Raw genomic sequence first — 20,211 nt, forward strand, 5'->3', positions numbered from 1 at the left:
GCTCCCGGGGACAGTATCACGCGAAAGCATCACCTACCAGTTTTCCTGCATCCACTGGATGGCTTCATTCTCGTTGAACTGCTTTTCGAATTCATATTCTTGTAAAGTCAACACTGACATGTTCATTGGGGCTGATCTTCGGAGTCGCTACGTGTTCTCTACACAAAATAAAATAATCTGTAAAGCGCTTGATTTCGACTGCTCGCCTGTCTGCTTCCCCCACCCACCCCCCGAGGTCTTCCCCTCGCCGCTCGGTCTCCGGCGATCGGTCTCCCCCAGCCTCTCTCAGCTACGGTCGGGGTTGAGCATTGCCTGTGCCTCTGCTCCCAGCTCCTCGCTCTGGGACTCTCCTCCTCCGGGCGTCCGCATCCACAGTAGGAGGAAACGAATGCCTTGCGGTCTTAGTGCCCGCACGTTTGTCCATCACCCTTTTTACTTGTCTACGGGGAAATCTCCTCCCCCTCGTGCGATCTGACAAATTAACCCTTTGCGCGGGAGACTGAGAGAAAGAGAGACCTCTCTAGCCCTGGGGGGCAGTTTTGTTTCCGTGAAGGTGACTAGGGGAGTAGAGGACGGGCTCGGAGAGGGAGGAAGTGGCCTCGAGGTCATTCACAACCCCCCAATCCCGACCTCGTGGGCCGCCTAGCCTGGCTGTTGAATGAAGTTTCCGAGAACCGAGTGCAGCCGCAAGGCGAGCTTGGCGAGTAGGTGATAAATAGTAAAACCTGCCAGCTCTCTCGCAAGAACTCCAGACAAATTTGCGCTGAAATCCCCCGTGAAAGGAACGCAGTTCCTACCTCTTAGCCCCCGCCTCACCCTCCAGGTCACTCACCTCCGAGCTCTGGCTTTGACTTACTTTAACCTGGGCCCCGGCCCGCTGAGCTCCCCAATCAACTGCTGGCTGGGGATGCTGAGGACGAGGGTGGCGAAAAGTCGAGAGTGCCTAGTAGCCAGAAGAGGAAGGGAGGTTAGGTGAAGGGTTTGCGTACGGGAAAGGGTAAAGTTAATGAACTGAGAAAAAGTGGGAAAGGAAGTTAGCAGATGGGAGAACTGGACCAGCTGGTCCAATGCAAAACCTATTTGTATGCGTGAGAAGTTCGCTTTATTTATTGTACGGTGGTAGATGGAACAGAATCACGTTTGAGGAGAGGGCTGAATGTAATGTTGACCTCTACTGATCCCCCAGTCTCACAGCAGTGTTTTAACCTCTGCTTCCGTATACACCCATCTTTCTTTTCTCAGAGGGAAAAGTATTTTTTACTCTGTCCATCTCTCCACTCATTCCTCACTAGTTAGGAAAAATGAAATGAGACATGGAGGCATCTGATAATATAATCTATGCATGTAATTGTAAGCTTAAAACATAATAATAATAAGGAACCTATGCTTTAAAAATTAGGTGGACATTAGGGCCAGGAAGAAAATTCTCTTTCTCTCTCTGTACCTCCCCACCTCCAAGGCAGTCCAAAGAGAGGATGTTTTCATTTAAAGTCAGGTGCCTGGAACCACTGAAAAGTGGGAACTGCGAGAAACATCTCTGTAAATGAGGAAGGTATATATATATATATATATATATATATATATATATATATGTATATATATATATATATATACATATATATATATATATAATCAGCAAATTAATTTATAAGTTGATGCTCCCAAACATTCCATGTTCAGACTTTCCTCATCTTTCCATTTAAGGGTGTCATTCTAGAGACTTCTGCAGTACAAGTCTGAGTGAATTTGAAGGTAAAGCCTAGACCAAAAGACTTGGCAGGCTTTAGGTGGAAGGTGGGTGTGACCTGATGAGAGATAAGGATTTTAGCACAGTACCTGGACCTGTGAGTAATCAATAAATATTTGTAAAGTTAAGTGATTAAGTAAGTGAAAGAAGGGAGGGAAGTGAGAAAGGAATCAAATGTGAGAAAATCCAGCAAATGTTTTGCTGTATATTGCAAGGATAAGTCCTACTTTTGCCTTAAAAGGATTCCATTTTTAAATGGAATTTAAATAGTACTTTTAAATAGTACTTTAAAGTACTATTCTCAGTACTCAGGCATCATGTCAACTTTAAACTGGTATGAGAAATTCTCATTTACTTACTATGTTTCTTATTCAAATAATGTCTGTTATTACCTGTTTATTTTCTGAAGATGGAGTTGGGGTTATGTGAAAAGCAAATATCTGATTTGTTCTTAACAGTGTCTGAAGAAAAATTACTTTAAAATGGAAGGTAAGTCCCTATTTCTTGACCTTTAAAGTGGACAATTGCCAAAAATGGTAGATTCTTGATAGTACTACGTGCTGTTGAGGGTATTCAGAACACGCACTGTCAGTGGTAGTGAAAGCTAGTGACTTCACCTGGAAAGCAAGTTGGCAGCCTTTTAATCATTTTAAATACACTTATCCTTTGACGACTTATTTACTAGATATTCCATGAGCCTGTGATCTTCTGAGCTCGTGGGAGTCAGGGGAAGAAGAGAGACAGGACTCCTGCTCTTTTGGAGCTCACCTTCCAGAGGAGAAGACAAAATAATTTCATATAAGGTGACGTCCTAAGATTAAAATTAAATAGCAGCATCTGAAGAGATGGGAGTGCTCATGTAAACCCCCGAAGGCTTCACTGAGAAGGTGACTATGTGTTGTGTAAAAAATTAATACACAGAAACCTCAATTAAATAGCGTCAGGAGACCAGAAGGGGGAGCTCTCCTGCGCCGGGACCACAGCGGAGCCCAACAGGAAGAAGAAAGACTCCTCTTTTTTCCTGGCAACTACTCAATCAATGAAAAGCCATGGACTCTTTGTTTACTACTGCCCTCCCCACCTTCTTTTCCCCTCTATCAGAGTGTTTTCCTTCTCTTTTTCTGTGATGACTTGCATGTGGTTTGTCATGGCTGCACACCAGGAATTGCAATTCTCTGTTGATCCTGGATAAACCCATCTTTACTGGGGTAATAACCACCAGTCTATTTGTTTTAGATCAGTAGTTGAAACCACAGTGACAAAGAGTCAGCTACCTTTTGCAGAGTGTTACAAGAAGCAAGAGCAAGTCCAAATGCCCTAAAGTAAGAAATGAGTTTGCAGGACTGAAGGCAAAAGGCTGGTGTGTCTCCAGGTCATATGGAAGGAGTGACTGACAGGTTGGAGAGGCAGGCAGGGGTCAGGGCTTGGCTGGCTGGTAAATCAAGATAATTGGATTTGATTCTAACTGGGTGGGGTGGGGAAAATATTAAATGGAATAGCAGGATAAATCCTAGTAATTCCACTACTAGGAACTTACACTGTGGATACACTCACAAAGACATTTTAGATATATGTATAAGCTGTTGTTCAGTACTGTTTGTAATAAGAAAACACTGGAAATAATGGGGGGCTAACTAAATGATGGCTAATACTAACTAAATGATGGCAAACTCTTATAATGGAATATTATAAAGACTTTTAAAAAGAAATGGTTCTATAGGTTGCAATACCCAAAGAGCTTCCAGAAATATTTTTAAGGAAAATTAAAAAACAAGGCACAGGATATTTTGTATAATGATGCATTAAGAAAAACATTTACAGGAGACGGATTTGTAAACCTCGGAGCGAGGTTCTACCTACCCGAGGCCGCTGCTGTGCGGAGATCCCGGGGGAAACCACCGTCACCATGTCTGACCAGTAGCTCTCCAGCTGTAAGAGAGAACTCAGAATAATCAAGAAACAAAGTAGAACAAAACTGCTAGAGCAACAGAAAGCATTTCCTCTGGGCGTTAACATGAAGATGACTGATACCTTTGAGGAAAAGGATAGGAAAACATCGTGTATGTAGAGCAGTTGCAGAACATTTGCAGAAAGCTTCCTGTTATAGCAGAATGTAATTAACATCTGAATGTTAATATCAAGAATTTACTTGGGATTTGCACTCAATCAGGAGTGTTCGATTTTATGTGGAGGCAAAACCTTCAACTGAGGACCTGGGGTATAAGAAGGAAGGAGAATATATTAAACTCAAAGTCATCGGACAGGGGTAGGGTTTGAAATATTTAGAGAATTACCAAAATGTGACACAGAGACCCGAAATGCGCAAATGCTATTGGGAAAATGGTGCCAGTAGACCTGCTCAACTCAGGTTTGTCACAGAGCTTCAGTTTGTAAAAAAACACAGTATCTGCAAAATGCAATAAAGCAGTGTGCAATAAAATGAAAAAAAAAAAAGAAAAACATTTACAAATGTACACTTTTGTGGGGGGGGGTGGGGAAAGACAATTTGTTGGTGATGTACATATTTGGGGAAAGACCTGGAAGCAAACTAGAGAGCTCCTATCGTTTATTTTTCCACAGTATTTGAATTTTATGATATATTGTATTTCATTAAAAAAAAAAAAAGTCAAGAGAGGACTTCCCTGGTGGTCCAGTGCGTAGGACTATGCTCTTCCAATGCAAGGGGCCTGGGTTTGATCCCTGGTCAGGGAACTAGATCCAGCATGCATGCCGCAACTAAGAGTCTGCATGCCACAAGCAAGTAAGATCCTGTGTGCCGCAACGAAGACCTGGTGCAGCCAAAATAAATAAACAAATAAAAAAATTTTTTAAGAGCTGTATGGCCTTAAAAAAAATAGTCAAGAGGAGTTAGCTGAGTAGCGAGATAATGGGTTAGTTTTCTATTAGAAATAAAATATTTTAAATGGTGATTTTTCTATATTTATTTTACATTACAAAACATACACTAAGACCTGGCTATTTGCTTAGATCTTCTTTTCTTGCAGAGGGGCTATAGAAATTTAGGAAAGATGGAGGGGAATGTTGGGAGGGTGTCCAGCAACACCACTAGGAATTTTTATGAAAAGATTTATTGTGTGTGTCTCTAACCCATAACCAGGTAGGTAGTTAACATTGAATATAAATAACTGAGGCTCAAAAAGTAACAGTTAATTGATATTTAGTAGTAAAATTTTCAAAATTAGGTCAGAGAGTAAGGAACATTTGAAAGACAGAAATTTATTGCAAAGATGAATGACTGCTAAACAAAAGATCTGGAGTTTTGTCCTGACTCTATTCCAGACCTGGCTATCGGATCTTGGGGAAAGTATTTCGATCCTTTCACTTCCTTTTCTATATATAAAATAACAGTACCAGGCTGGATGATACCAGCTCATAATTTCTCTGGTACAGGCATATGTTAAAATACACTCATTGTTTCTGGGCCTAACACTAACCTAATTTTCTAGACCTCTATTCCATAGGTGAGTTTAGTCAAGCTGAACCATTTCACATCCTCTGAACATCTTAAGTTCTGGCTCCTATTGTCCCATCATTCCCTTTGCTTGGAATACCCTTCTCTCCTCAACCCCCCATTTCTCCCTGTCAAATTCAGTCCATCCTTTGGATATTCACAGGCTACTCCCTACTTGAGGCTTTACCTATTCACAAATAAGATCTCTTGCTCTCTCACCTGCTAAACTCTTGAAGCGCTTGTTACCACAGCTCTTAAGCCCTTAGCCATGCTCTACCTTGTAGGAGATTATAAATCTTAAGGGCAGAGACAATCATTTCCTGACTGCCTTAGTTTCATAGGGCTGCTGTAACAAATGACTACAAAAAAACCATATCACCCCTGAGTTCTATAGCTCTGTTTCAACGGACCTAGAGATTTCTAAACTGGAAGACAAACCTCAAATAGGTGAACCTGTTTTTCCTTGAACCCTGATTCAGCTGATCCCTTTAGAAATGCAGGAACCCAAGTCATGATTTCTTCATGTACCTTCTTTGATGCCACCAAGCTGGCATTAGCTCTGGGCAAAGGGCACAGGTGGAAAGGGACTACACCTCTCTGAATACAGTCGTAAGTTGCAGTTTTATTCTGGCCCCACTTACAGAGGTTGGCGATACAGGGACCACACCTGATTTTTGTTCCCAAGTAAGCTTTGCTAACCTAACTGGAGATAGTTTCCAAAAGTTGGAAACCATACTGATCTGTAAGAGAGAAATGCTTTTTTGTGTTCTTAACATTAGAAAAAAACCCAAAAAGCAAAACAAAACAAAACTCATCCACAAATTGCCAGAGAGAAAAATAAATATTCAGTTCCTGATCATTTTTACTTTCTTTTTCTCTTTTTTTTTCATTTTCACTTTAGGCCTCTCTGAAAATTATAAATTTTAGGAAGAATTTTTTTCTCAGAGACACAAATTTATTTACAACCCAAAGAGGCCAAGGAACCTTTAATTTTTCTGACAGAACCAAGGTGGCTCTTCACCTCCTCACAAGGTTTTTGGTTGGAACGGGAAGTTGGGCCCAGAGTCTACTTAAAGACCCTGGTAGGGCGGAGGCCTCCCCTAAGCACTGGGAGGAACAGGCTGAGCTGGGCACTCACCTGCTTCTGCCACCCACTGCCCTCCAGAGATGCTCTGTGTGTGCCTAGGGTGGCATCCTCAATCTCCCTATCACGGTGCCCCACCAGAGTTCCAAGTATCTTCTTCCCTTGCCCCCAAAGTCTCTTCTTCCCTTGCCCCCAAAATATCTTCTTCCCTTGCCCCCAAAGTATCTTCTTCACTTTGCCCCTAAAGTATCTTCTTCCCTTTGCTCCCAAAGTATCTTCTTCCCTTTGCCCCCAAGGTATCTTCTTCCCTTTGCCCCCCAAACATCTTCTTCCCTTGCCCCCAAAGCATCTTCTTCCCTTGCCCCCAAAGTATCTTCTTCCTTTTGCCCCTAAAGTATCTTCTTCCCTTTGCCCCCAAAGTATCTTCTTCCCTTGCCCCCAAAGTATCTTCTTCCCTTGCCCCCAAAGTATCTTCTTCCCTTTGCCCCCAAAGTATCTTCTTCCCTTGCCCCCAAAGTATCTTCTTCCCTTTGCCCCTAAAGTATCTTCTTCCCTTTGCCCCCAAAGTATCTTCTTCCCTTTGCCCCCAAAGCATCTTCTTCCCTTGCCCCCAAAGTATCTTCTTCCCTTTTCCCTTGCCCCCAAAGTATCTTCTTCCATTGTCCCCAAAGTATCTTCTTCCCTTTGCCCCCAAAGTATCTTCTTCCCTTGCCCCCAAAGTATCTTCTTCCCTTTGCTCCCAAAGTTTGGGGTGTGTCTGAGCCACCTCAAACCCCATCCCAAGTAGACCTGTCCTAAAAGATCTCATCATAGTGACCAACACACCTTATTAATCTTGTAAGGGATTGAAGGAAATATAAAAGATATCAAAATTGTATGTAAATAAGAGACATAAAAATAATTATGTAAAAATAAACTCACACTCCAAAATAGATACCTACAAAAGCTCAATGAAATGAGCAGTGAGCACAGCAGTTCAGAGGAAGAAATTTGATTTAAGAAAATGTAATAAGGGAATGTGATAGGTGTTCAAAAGTCCAGTCTGGGGTTTTTACAACACTGTGAGCATGTGCCTTCCATGACGCAGATAGTTTCTGCCTGAAACCCTCTTGAGTTTGCGAGCCAAGACTTTTTACTTTGGGAGTAGCAAAGGGTGATTAAGGTCCAGGGAATGAGTTTTTCTTGGCCCTTGAAGCATGTCTGGGAAGGAGATCAAGGAGGTAAATGGGCTCCTACCTCTCTTGTGCTTTCTTTATTCAGATGTATTCTGATAAACTTCCCCTGTATACGTTCAACACACAGAATTATCTGGTAGTACAAAGATGTATTTGAGATATAAATGAAAACCTAAAGAACATTATTTGGTAATGAAAGCAATTTCTCATTATTGCTATTAAGATCAAAGTGCCCCGGGAGGACAGTTGGGCAACCTGCAGGCTAAGGTAAGCCTAGGGCTACTTTAACATTATTAAGATTCTCCTCTCTCTCTCTCTCTCTCTTTCTGTATATATGTGTGTATATATATATATATATATATATATATATATATATATATGTATGTATTAATGAACTTGCTGTTAGGAAATTGCATTTACTCATTATCTGTGTTAGTAGAAAAGAGGAGATGCATGGAAATATATAATGATGAATATACTTCCTTGATTTACAAACAAATACCCAGACCCTCTCCTACTATCCCTCTGATAAATACTGGTCCAAACTATAAAGGAGGCCTCAAAAAAGGCCTGAGTCTCAGTGAGTGCCTTTCCCACCACAATCCAAATTTCACCTGTCAGAGGCATGTGGCAGGACAATAGACCATGGCTGAGCCTTCCTCTCATGTAAGGTTTAGGAGGGCCTTTACCACCTTATAACTCGGGCTAAAACAGTGAATACTGATTAAACTCTTCAGCCTCTTCCAGAGCAAATAACCTAAAGGAACACAAACAAAAACAAAAAAGCCTCAAATATTGGATTATAAGGAAACTATGAAGAGTATTCTCTCTCGTCTCAGTATTAACAATTGTGTCATCTTAGGTAACCGATTTATTATAAAGAATAATGTGAATTATATCATCACTGTTAGAAAACTTGGGGGCAAATCTGGGACTCGCCCTTGTAGAAAGTTTTTAGCTTAATAGAATACACATTTTAAATCTTATTCCCATCTCCATCTTATAATCTCACCCTTCTTACCTGGAAGGCAGGGTTCCCAGGGCCTTTATGTATAATTTAAGTTTATAGGCAACATCCCTTTCATGATTAACTTGTAATGGGATACAAAGACTCTTCCCTATTACACTTTGGGAAACCCCTTAATTCCATGTGGACCCTGTCAATCATGGGGCTGCACCATTCTCTCTCTTACCTGTATTTCCTTCTCTGAAAATGAGGATTAAATACACTAAACAGCTTAATGGATAATCTATGTAATGTGACTAGCACAGCGCCTGGGAAAATAACAGGCATGATAATCACATTATGCCCTTTCCTCGCGTCCCTGCAGCACAATAGAGGTGTAGAAGACAAGCCAGGCAAGCCACTACCGTGCTAAAACTGGGGAAATACTTGGGTCTGGAGAGGTTGCGTGGCTTGTGCAAAGGTATTTGTCCTCGGAGCCTGTTCATTTAGAAACAGGGAAAGCCTCACACTGGAAATCACTGGTGCTCGTGACTTAGCAAAGTTCCCTCCAAGAGAACAGTAAACTGAGCTTTAGCTATGATCTGGAAGAGCAACTGCCGCCGTGTCAACTTTCATGACCTCCAGGGCCACCTGGTGTATTTAGATCCATGAGCTCCACAAACATTACGCCTGTAAAAAAAGAAAAGCAACCCCCCCCCCACGGTTTTATTGTAAAGCAATATAACATTATTAAAGAAAAAAAAACTAACTAAAAAAAAAAAAAAAAACTGGTTGGAGGATACCTCTCATAAGGTCTGCCTGCTAACAGACTCTGCCTTTGTCCCTTGCTACCTGGGTGATCTGGGCAAATTATTTATCTCTCTGTGCCTCAATGTTCTCGTCTAAAAAAAAAAAAAAGAATAACAGTACCTACTTCATACGACTGTTGATGAGGATTTGTGAAAGGGACCAGGAACATAGTGAGCAGCACATACATGTTTGGTAAATAAAGAAAAACAAAAGCAATAACTCTCCGTTGTAGAGTAGGTGACATCTGGGCTGAGACTTGAAGGAATTCATTTTTGCAGAAAAGGTAAGAAGGCATTCCAGCTTCTAATTGGAAAGAAAAGCACTTGCAAAGACATGGAAACACGATGATGACGATGATGGTGATGACCATGATAATGATAATAATAGAAAACCAACTACTGAAGATAGACCATGTACCAGACCCTTTATATACTGTACCTCCTTTAACCTTATTAACAACTCTGCAGTGCAGGTTTTATAATATAGTTAAGGACCCCAAGGTTTAGATAAAATAATGAGAGGCAGAAGCAAGCACGCAATTCCAGGTCTGGCTGAAGTTTTTGCCCATGTGCTTGGAGAATTTCAGTTTCCCTTAAACTTGGGTGCAGGAGGCAGAATGTTGGGAGATAAACTAGAAAGCTGGCCAGAAGACAGATCTTTTTTTTTTTTTTTTTTTGTGGTACGCGGGCCTCTCACTGCCGTGGCGTCTCCCGTTGCGGAGCACAGGCTCCGGATGCGCAGGCTCAGCGGCCATGGCTCACGGGCCCAGCCGCTCTGCGGCATGTGGGATCTTCCCGGACCGGGGCACGAACCCGTGTCCCCTGCATCGGCAGGCGGACTCTCAACCACTGCGCCACCAGGGAAGCCCCAGAAGACAAATCTTTTGTTGTTGTTGTTGTTGTTTGTTTTTCTTGTTCATCTTTGTTAGTTTAGTGCTTTTATTTTCTTTTTAATCTTTATTGGAGTAGAGTTGATTTACAATGTTGTGTTAGTTGCAGGTGCACAGCAAAGTGAATCAGTTATACATGTACATATATCCACTCTTTTTTAGATTCTTTTCCCATAGAGGTCATTACAGAGTATTGAATAGAGTTCCCTGTGCTACACAGTACGTCTTTATTAGTTATCATTTTTATATATAGTAGTGTTTATGTGTCAATCCCAATCTCCCAATTTATTCCTCCCCCACCTCCCCCCTTGGTAACCATAAGTTTTGTTTTCTACATGTTTCTGTTTTGTAAATAGGTTCATTTCTAACATTTTTTAGATTCCACATACAAGCGATCTCATATATTTGTCGTTCTCTGTCTAACTTCACACAGTATGACAATCTCTAGGTCCATCCATGTTGCTACAAGTGGCATTACTTCATTCCTTTTTATGGCTGAGTAATACTCTATTGTATATATGTACCTCATCTTCTTTATCCATTCGTCTGTTCATGGACATTTAGGTTGCTTCCATGTCTTGGCTATTGTATCAGTGCTGCTATGAACATTGGGGTGCATGTATCTTTTCGAATTATGGTTTTCTCTGGATATATTCCCTGTAGTGGGTATTGCTGGATCATATGGTAGCTCTATGTTTAGTTTTTTCAGGAACCTCCCTACTGTTCTCCATAGTGTCTGTACTAATTTACATTCCCACCAACGGTGTAAGGGGGTTCCCTTTTTTCCACACCCTCTCCAGCATTTATTGTTTGTAGACTTGATGATGGCCATTCTGACTGGTGTGAGGTGATATCTCATTGCAGGGTTTTTTTTTTTTTTGCGGTACGCGGGCCTCTCACTGTTGTGGCCTCTCCCGTTGCGGAGCACAGGCTCCGGACGCGCAGGCGCAGTGGCCATGGCTCACGGGCCCAGCCGCTCCGCGGCACGTGGGATCTTCCCGGACCAGGGCACGAACCCGTGTCCCCTGCATCGGCAGGCAGACTCTCAACCACTGCGCCACCAGGGAAGCCCTCATTGCAGTTTTGATTTGCATTTCTCTAATAATTAGCGATGTTGAGCATTTTTTCATGTGCTTCTTGGTTATCTGTATGTCTTCTTTGGAGAAATGCAGAAGCCAAATCTTAAAGGATCCTGTGGATCATTTTGATTTTAAGCAATTTGTACCTTATTCTTTATATAATGAGGAGCTTCTGAGGAATTTGTCGGCTACAGAGTAATGTAAGTTTTGCAATTTTGAACAGTTATAGAGTCAGTCAAGAAAGCGTTAGGGAGGATGGATTTTTAAAACAGTAGTCTGGTTTGATAGAGCAATTCCACTGCTATTGAGTATATACCCAAGAGATGTGAAAAAAAGTGTTCAAAGAAAAACTTGTACACGAATGTGCATAGCAGCATTATTCATAATAGCTCCAAAGTGGAAACAACATAAATGTCCATTAACTGGTGAACAGATAAACGAAATATGGTATTTCCTTCAATGGAATATTATTCATTCAGAAAAAAGAATGAAGTACTGATATGTGCTATAACATGGATGAATCTTGGAAATATTATGCTGAGTGTTAGACTCTAGTCACAGAAGATCTCATGTCATATGATTCTATCTATATAAAATGTCCACAATAGGCTAATATACAGAGACAGAATTAGACTGGTGGTTACCTAGTGCTGGGAAGCATAGGTGTCAGGGTAAGAGCTAAAAGGTATGGAGTTTCTTTTGGAGGATGATGGAAATGTTCTATTGACTGTAGTGATGGTTATATAACTCTGTGAATATACCAAAAACCATTGAATTGTACACTTTAAATGAGTGAGTTATAAGGTATGTGAATTGTGTATCAATAACACTATTACAAAAAGAAAAAAAAATAGGCTGGATACCAGCATTCAGAAGGGGAATGTTGAGGAGGAGAGAACAAATATTTTGGATAGCCGTATCAAATGACAGGCAGGGAATAAAGCTTTTCACATAGATTATCTCATTTAGTTTAATTCCTACAACATTCTCATGCAATAAGATTTTTTAAAATCTTCAATTCACAACAGTACAAAACTAGGCTCTTTGTGACTCTGTCCTTGGCATTTTCTGGAACATAATGCTTCCATGTGGATCCCTCCTAAGACAGCTTATTTATTTTGTCCTCCATTGGGTGTTTATTTATTGCTCTTTTCTTTCTCTATTCTAATGAGTTGTTGTTTTCAATGACCACTCGAGGTTCTTTTCTAGGGCATTACCCCATTCAAAGCATATCATTATTCATTCAGACTTTCGTGTTCGCATACAGATGAAATCCTCTGATACTACGCTAAAAGGGGTTTTGGTTTTCTTATAGTTTGTGAAATAATTTTCTGTTGTCCTACATATGAATGGGCCCAGCATTCTTTGATCATTTTTCTTTCCTTCCAGATTATGAGTGCCATCAGAGGTGAAATAATTGCAAACAATTACAATGCAGTGTAAATGGGTAGTAGGGTTTATAGTAGATTGTTCCTTCACTTACTATTTGCCAGGCACTGCTCTAAGCTCTTTATGCATATTATCTCAGATAGGAACTCAATAAATATTTGTGGAATGAATGTTGTATTTGAAGAAGCTGGAGGCTTTGGAGAGGGTTTCAGGGATGACTTTATGTAGCAGAGGATATCTGAGCTGAGTCACTGAGAATTGGTAAAAGCTTATTGTACGTAATGGTACAGAAATGCACTGTAGACCAAGGAACACTTTTGGGGAAGAGCTGAGGTCAAGATCATTGATACAAGAGAAACCTGAATTTCATTCCTGCCTGAGTCTCTCATTAACCATGTTATCTAGGATTCCTAAACTCTTCTAGGATTCAGTGTTCTCAACTGTAATACAGGATGGACAGAACCTATCTTTTAGGGGTGTTGTATAAAGAGTTTAGAAGAGTATCAGGCATAGAATTCTAAGTGTACATTAAACATTCTTCTTAAACCTCAAATTAGATTTTCTAGATATATCTTCCTGCTCCTGAAACACTTTAGTGACTAGGAAACATATCTCCTTGGGAAACATGCCTATTTTTACACCTATCTATTTTTAGTAGATAGAAAAGACTCAGTAGTAGTTATTATTATTTCCAAGCATGGCAGTTGTCTGAAAAGAATGGATTAAGGGTATTACTGATGAGGTGGAGACAAAACAAAACAAGAGCTGGTAAGATGAAGGTCTTTGTCTGTCATATTAAGGGATTATGGTTCCATCCTTTAGGTCAGGGTCAAAAACTAAATGCCTTTAGAAGACATTTTTCGCTGACAAATGAATGAAATAAGCAGGCTATTAAAAATGGTGTTACATTGACCTGGACACACCTTGTATGCATATTAAATAAATTGAAATGGTCTTCACACCTCAAAGAATCTACTTTTTCTCATTTTCTGAATCCATTTCTATTTCAAGTCTATCTTTGCTTTCCCTACTCGAACAGAAACACAGGTATAAGAATATTTCACTTTCCTCTTAACTTAAAAGAAAACAACACCACGAAAGTGGTGATAAATGGCAACCGATACTTGGCCCATGTGGAAAGACAATAAGGCATGGTGGGGATTGTGCTGAACTTGAAAAGTAGGTCCCATCTAAAGCAGGCAGCAGCTGCGCAGCTGTTGCCAGCTGTGGCCTTGTTTGATGCAGGCCAGATCTTTATTTCTTAAAAAAAAAAAAAAAAAAAAGAAAACTAACAAAATCTTTAATATGAATTGTGTATGACATGTTAAGATTTTTAAACATTGGCCAGAAATTAATTTTCAGTGTGCAGAGGAGGGGAGTCACCAAAGCAGCTTGAGGGGTGGGTCACAGGATCAGATGTGGATTTCTGAAAAAGCACTGAGAGAGCAAATTAGAGACTGGACTGGGGACTAGAAAAGGATTTTTATGGTTGAAGAGAACAATATTGAAGGCTAATTAAGGTCATGACAAAGTGGAGAAGAGAGCACAGGTTTGAGAAAAAAATCTGAAGTGAAATGTTCAAGACTTGGGACTCTTTGGAAGGAAGAAAAACAAGGAATCAAGTGATCCCCTTGTTTCTCTTCTGAATGGTGCCATTAGCTAAATTAAAGTTATGACTAGGCTGACAAGCCTTTTCTACCCCTAATATGGTGTCCAAGAGCCGACTGTGGGAAAGGCAAATTGGAGGAGCAGACCCAAGATGGTACCTCCATGGAGATGGTGAAGGTTCAGAACACAGGCCCTTCTGTATTGGGGGATCAGGAAGGATTTCCCAGAAGAGAAGCTACCAATTAAGAGCTGATGGGTGGGTTGGAGCCCCAAGGCCATTCAGTGTGACTGTTTCCTCTTTAACTCAGGAGAGCCCACAAAGGCTGTCCATCCTTTGCTTACCCTGACTTTTTACCCTTTGTAGCACTTCATTCTCTGCCTTTCCTGTCTTGCCCTGCTGGGACTCAGTGGGCACCTGTGCTGTACTCTCCACGACTCATAATCCCCTACAAATCTGCCAGAGGCTCCTGCCATACAACCTCCTATTCCATCTGGGGAGGGCCTGGAAAGAGGCAATCCTGTCAGAGCCTCATAGGTTAACACTTTATTAAACAAATCTCTCAGTTGCTCTGCTCTCACTTAGGACTTACCAGCCTAACGTGATTTTTCTCTCTAAGCCTTCTCTCTCTGATATTGTGAAGTTCTGTTGGACCTACCTGTGCTCTCACAGGTCACAGAAGATGATGACCTTCTGCTCAGGGAGTCTTTCCCTCCCTCAATGAGTGGAAGAGTCTCATCCCCTTCCTACTTCCTCCTGTAAGACATTCAGGAGCAATGCCACCCTTCAGCCCAGATGAGCTCAGAGAGGCACAAAGGTCTAAGCCCTAAAGAAAGGTGACTTCATTTTGTTTCTCTTCTGAGGCGTTTAGAAATAATTCTGCCCATATCCAGTAAGCCTCTCTGGCAGTGTGGCAGAATGAGGAGGGCATGAATGACCCTGAACTTACAATATTCTTCTCTGGCTTTAAAAGTACCCATATTTCATCCACGTAACTCATCCATGTCTAAGGACACAGGTCCTTTCCTTGGGTGACTGTAAGGCAAAATAATTTGAGTAGAAGTAAGGGTGGATCTACAAGGTACAAGGGGCTTCTGGTTTGGACTTACTGCCATACAGAACTGTAAACACAGCTTCAATTTACTGAGTGCTTCATGTGGCAATAGGATAAGCAGCTTACATTTATTATTTCTTTTAATTCTCATAACCAGCTCGTTGTCTTATCTTCATTTTACTGATGACGAAGTTGATGTTCAAAGAGATAAATGACTTACCCAAAGACACAAACTTGAAAAGTATGGAATTTGGGATTCTAATTCAAGCCCTTTTGCATCAAAAGATTATGTTTTATTTCTTCCATGACAACATGCATGCTAAAAATGTATTCCTCATTTACTTATCCACTCATTTTACATTCACAGAGTATCTGCCAAGTGTGGAGCACTGTTCTAGATACTGGTTTTTTGGAGATAAAGAGCTACGCCTGCTGCACCTGGGTGATTTGTTATTAAATCTCCTCAAATAGGCAAGACCAGTGGTTGCCAAATGTTTTACTGTACATTTCTGTCAATTAAAAAAAAAAATAGTCAGCATTCCCCTCATATATATTTCTTTTTAAAAATTTCTATACAGGTATGACTGGTACATATTACGTTCATTTTATAAAATATTAAAAATATCAAAATTTAAAACGAGGAAAAATATAAACATAAATTAGATTTTTAAAATTAAAGTTTTAAAACTTACTTTATGCACACCAAACAGGTACTGCATGCCCCACTTTGGAGACTCTGAACCAGAATGTGAAGCCCACGGTATCTCATGCATTACTCTTGAGGAATGCATGATCCAGTTGGTATATGCTCTGCAGTACATGTTATAAAGGAAGAATTTAGGGTTGCCTGGGAAAATCAAGAAAGGCTTTATGAAACAGGTGACATTTGCACTGAATCTTGAAGGATGCATAAGAGTGGTGGCAAGTGAAAGAACAGCATGTACAAAACCATGCATTTGTGAAGACCTAGTGTATGGGAGGAGAATTAAAAATTTAGTGTGTAACTAGAACCCTGGGCATGGGGAGAAATAAAGCTGGTGAAGTAATTTGGGGTCAGATAATGAAAAGTTGTTTGTGTCATGCTATACTCTCGGACTTTATACCTTAGGTAACAGGGAACCGTTGACCGTAAGTGGAAAGAGTTGGTAAATTATTACCATGGTCTGAGGGAAAAGATATTAAAGGCATGAACTAATGTAGTGACAACTGGGTGGGAGGAGGAGATGGATTCAAGAACCGTAACTGAATTTAGATAGGAATGGCTTCCTTGTTGAATAGGTGTGGTATGAGGAAGAGGGAGAAATTAAGCAAGAAACCAGGGTTTCTCCTAGGAGTGCAGTGGAGAGTGACTCCAGTGGCTGACACAAGTGGCTGTCCCACTTTTCAGGGAGCAGGGTGGTAGAGTGGAGAAAGCACAGCCCCTGGAATCAGAGGAACTGAAGTTTAAATCCCTGCTGCATCACTGTCTGTCTTGTGTGATCTTAAGCAGTGTGCTCTCTCTTTGACTCACACTCACATCTCTACAACTGGTACACACTGGTGCTCTGTGGCAACGTGTCCCTGGAGAAAAATTGTCTTAAGCAACTGAGTTAGTAGGCTCTGATATTTCAGCACTTGGGAAATACATGTCTTGTGGCTGCAGAGATAAATTACTGTCAACGGAGTGGCTTAAAACAACAGAAGTCTATTTTCTCACAGACCTAGAGGCCAGGAGGTCAAAATCAGTATCACTGGGACAGAAGCAAGGTGTCATCAGGGCCATGCTCCCTCTGGAGGCTATAGGGGAGGATCTCTTCCTTAGTTCTTCCAACTTTTGATGGCTGCTGGCATTCCTTGGTTTGTGGCAGCATCACTCTAATATTTGAGGCCAAATCTTCAAATCTCTATCTTCGTCACTTTCTCCTCTATATATCTGTGTTAAATCTCCCTCTAATAAGGATACATGTGATTGCATTCAGGGCCCCCCTGAATAAACAAGGATAATCTCTCCATCTCAATATCCTTAATTTAATCACATCAGTGAAGACTTTTTTTTTTTTTTTTTTTTTTTTGCCATATAAGGTAACATTGATAGGTTCCATGCATTAGGACCTGATATCTTTGGGCGGCCATTGTTCAGTCCATTGCAGCACTTTATTTAGTATTTGTAGAGTTTTCAGATTTTATGTGATACAAGCCAGAGTGGCTTTCTTCCTGGATTTTTTTTTTGGGGGGGGAGGCGGGGGTTGGAGAGAATGAATAAACTTGGGGGAAGCACAGGTTTTGAAATACTTTCAAGATCAAATGAACCCTACACGTCAGATTCTTTTTCTCCTTTCCTGTAATATCACATGATTGGAAATTTGTCAATGTGTAGCTATAGCTCATGAATAAATGGAAACTGTATGCTTAATCATTTCATTGATATTCAAAGTTGCCAGGTAACACTACTTGCATTTCCTCTGCTTTCAATAGAATAGATTTCCTTAAAATAGTTTATTTTCCAAGGAAGGCAACTTCCATCATGTTTTTCTGGCACTGTATAATTTTAGAATGCACAAATATATTAGGACTGTGACACAGTGTCTGTGATAGACACTGAAGAATGGCCTGCTCAGGTCCATTCCACTCTCCTTTTAGAGTGCCTCTAAGTAAACTTGAGACTGGAAAACTGAAAACTATGTTGACCACTCTCCTTTGTATCTGTAATCTGGATGCAGATTAGGTTCTGTCTATTAGATGCAGTCGTAACACATTTGGAAGGAGGAAGGTTGTGAAGAAAACCTGTTTTTCCCTACTGTACACTTCATTCTCAATACTTCACTTCTGATACCAGATGTGTAGGTTTTTCCACACTGAGCAATTTTCCAATTCTCTGTAGATGCCAACTGGGTGTCCCACAATTTAATTCAGTTTTGACACCGTCTACCTGGAGACAACAACAGATCCCACAGGTTAAGGGCTCAGTCCTACAAGACTCCCCCTCCTCACTTCCCCAGTTCAGATGCCAATCACAAGTCCAGGTTATCACCTGTGCTTTTGAGCCACCTGCCACAAATTGGACGTTCCCACAACCCTCTCCTTACATTTAACAATATGCTAGAGTGACTCAAAGAACCGAGGAAAATATTTTACTTACTAGATTACTAGTTTATCATAAAGGATTCAACTCAGGAACAGCCAGATGGAAGAGCTTTATAGGGCAAGGTGTGAGGGAAGTGCACGGAGCTTTCCAGAGGTCGGAGGATGGGCTGATAGTTCCTCTATCATGTGGTTGGTTCCCCTGGCAACCAGCCTTCATCCTGAAGCTAACCAAAAGTCACCTCATTAATATAACTCAGGTGTGACTGAAAGGGGCTTGTTATGACTAATAAAGATATCTTTATTATTTTTATCACTAAGGAAATTCAAGGGTTTTAGGAGCTCTGTGTCAGGAATGAGGGCAAAAACCAGATATTTCTTATAAATCAAAATATTACAAAGTTAGCTAGAAGCCATTTTCCTGCCCTTTTTGGCTCTTATAGCTAGCAGGTATTTCTACAGCAGTTTCCCAGAGTCTATTCTTCTGCGTCCTGTGTGTCTATGCATATATGGCACAGGCAGCAGCAGCAGTGACTTGATTCCAGTATCCCCATTCCTGGGTCACAGCTGCAGTGGCGTGCTCTTGACTCAGTAATTCCAGTGGTGGCCCGCAGATAGTAGCTCTTCCAGCAGATCCATTTCATCATGTCCTCGGACTCATTCTTAAAGACTCAGCCTAGAGCCCTCTGCATGAGCTATTCCAAAAATTTTGGAATAATTCCCTGTATTTAATTCCTTTCTACTTAAAATAACTACAGTGGTTTGAGTGTGTGTTTCACCAAATACTGACTGACACAGTTGTCAAAGGATGTGGAAGTGAACAGAGATCAATCCAACTTCAGGATTCTGCAACTTTAGCCCTAATTTTTAGGAAACACGACTTCATTCCCTCCCACAGTATGTCCCCAATATTCTTTTTTAAAAAAATAAATTTATTTTATTTATTTTTGGCTGTGTTGGGTCTTCGTTGCTGCGGTGAGCAGGGCCTACTCTTCATTGCAGTGTGCGGGCTTCTAATTGTGGTGGCTTCTCTTGTTGCAGAGCACTGGCTCTAGGCACGCAGGCTTCAGTAGTTTTGGCACGTAGGCTCAGTAGTTGTGGCTCGCAGGCTCTAGAGCACAGGCTCAGTAGTTGTAGCACACGGGGCTTAGCTGCTCCACAGCATGTGGGATCTTCCCAGGCCAGGGATCGAACCCTTGTCCCCTGCATTGGCAGGTGGATTCTCAACCACTGTGCCACCAGGGAAGCCCTGAATATTCTTTTCTTTTAAACAAAGCTTCAATTAAAATATGAGATATAATTATGTGATATACAAATTCTAATTTTCCAGGAATAAAATCTTTGGTTTTTTTCTCCAAAACATATAGTAAAAGAATTCTCAAGAAAAAAGAAAACACATAATAAAGAAGAAAATATGCATTATGGTTATTACGTATTATGTGTGGTATTATGTGTCAGCTAAGGCCAATCCAAGTGTTAAGTTTATCAAAGCTCAGATGGCTTATTCATTAATTTGATTTAAAGCACAATCAGCTGGACTTCCCTGGTGGTGCAGTGGTTAAGAATCCTTCTGCCAATGCAGGGGACATGGGTTCAAGCCTTGGTCTGGGAAGATCCCACATGCCATGGAGCAACTAAGCCCAAGTGCCACAACTACTGAAGCCTGCTCGCCTAGGGCCCGAGCGCGGCAACAAGCGAAGCCACTGCAATGAGAAGCCTGTGCACCACAACAAAGAGTAGCCTCTGCTCACCACAACTAGAGAAAGCCTGCGCACAGAAACGAAGACCCAATGCAGCCAAAAATAAATACATAAATTTTAAAAAATTAATAAAGCACTATCAGCTGATGTGTGAAATAGTAATTGTTGGCTTTAAATTATATGCATTAACTGATAAAATG

The 20,211-nt window shown here is 41.0% G+C and overlaps 1 protein-coding gene across 5 annotated transcripts in view; it reads right to left on the bottom strand.

Annotated features, from left to right (window-relative positions):
* Nucleotides 1-20,211, bottom strand: part of ELOVL6 (ELOVL fatty acid elongase 6) — a 365,824-nt gene that overhangs the window by 137,353 nt on the left and 208,260 nt on the right. For 3 of the 5 annotated variants that reach the window (XM_067036486.1, XM_059066176.2, XM_067036487.1), the window contains 3 exons: nt 3,608-3,676; nt 833-943; nt 38-158 (listed from right to left, as the gene is read on the bottom strand). In XM_067036486.1, coding sequence (XP_066892587.1) covers nt 38-126 — 89 coding nt within the window. In that variant the 5' untranslated portion in view covers nt 127-158; nt 833-943; nt 3,608-3,676. Of the gene's footprint in view, nt 1-37; nt 159-312; nt 704-832; nt 944-3,607; nt 3,677-20,211 lie in introns of those variants that run through there. The other 2 variants (XM_067036488.1, XM_059066175.2) reach the window with 2 other exon arrangements.

This window comes from Kogia breviceps, chromosome 6, assembly GCF_026419965.1.
Source record: "Kogia breviceps isolate mKogBre1 chromosome 6, mKogBre1 haplotype 1, whole genome shotgun sequence".
Taxonomy (NCBI): Eukaryota; Metazoa; Chordata; class Mammalia; order Artiodactyla; family Physeteridae; genus Kogia; species Kogia breviceps.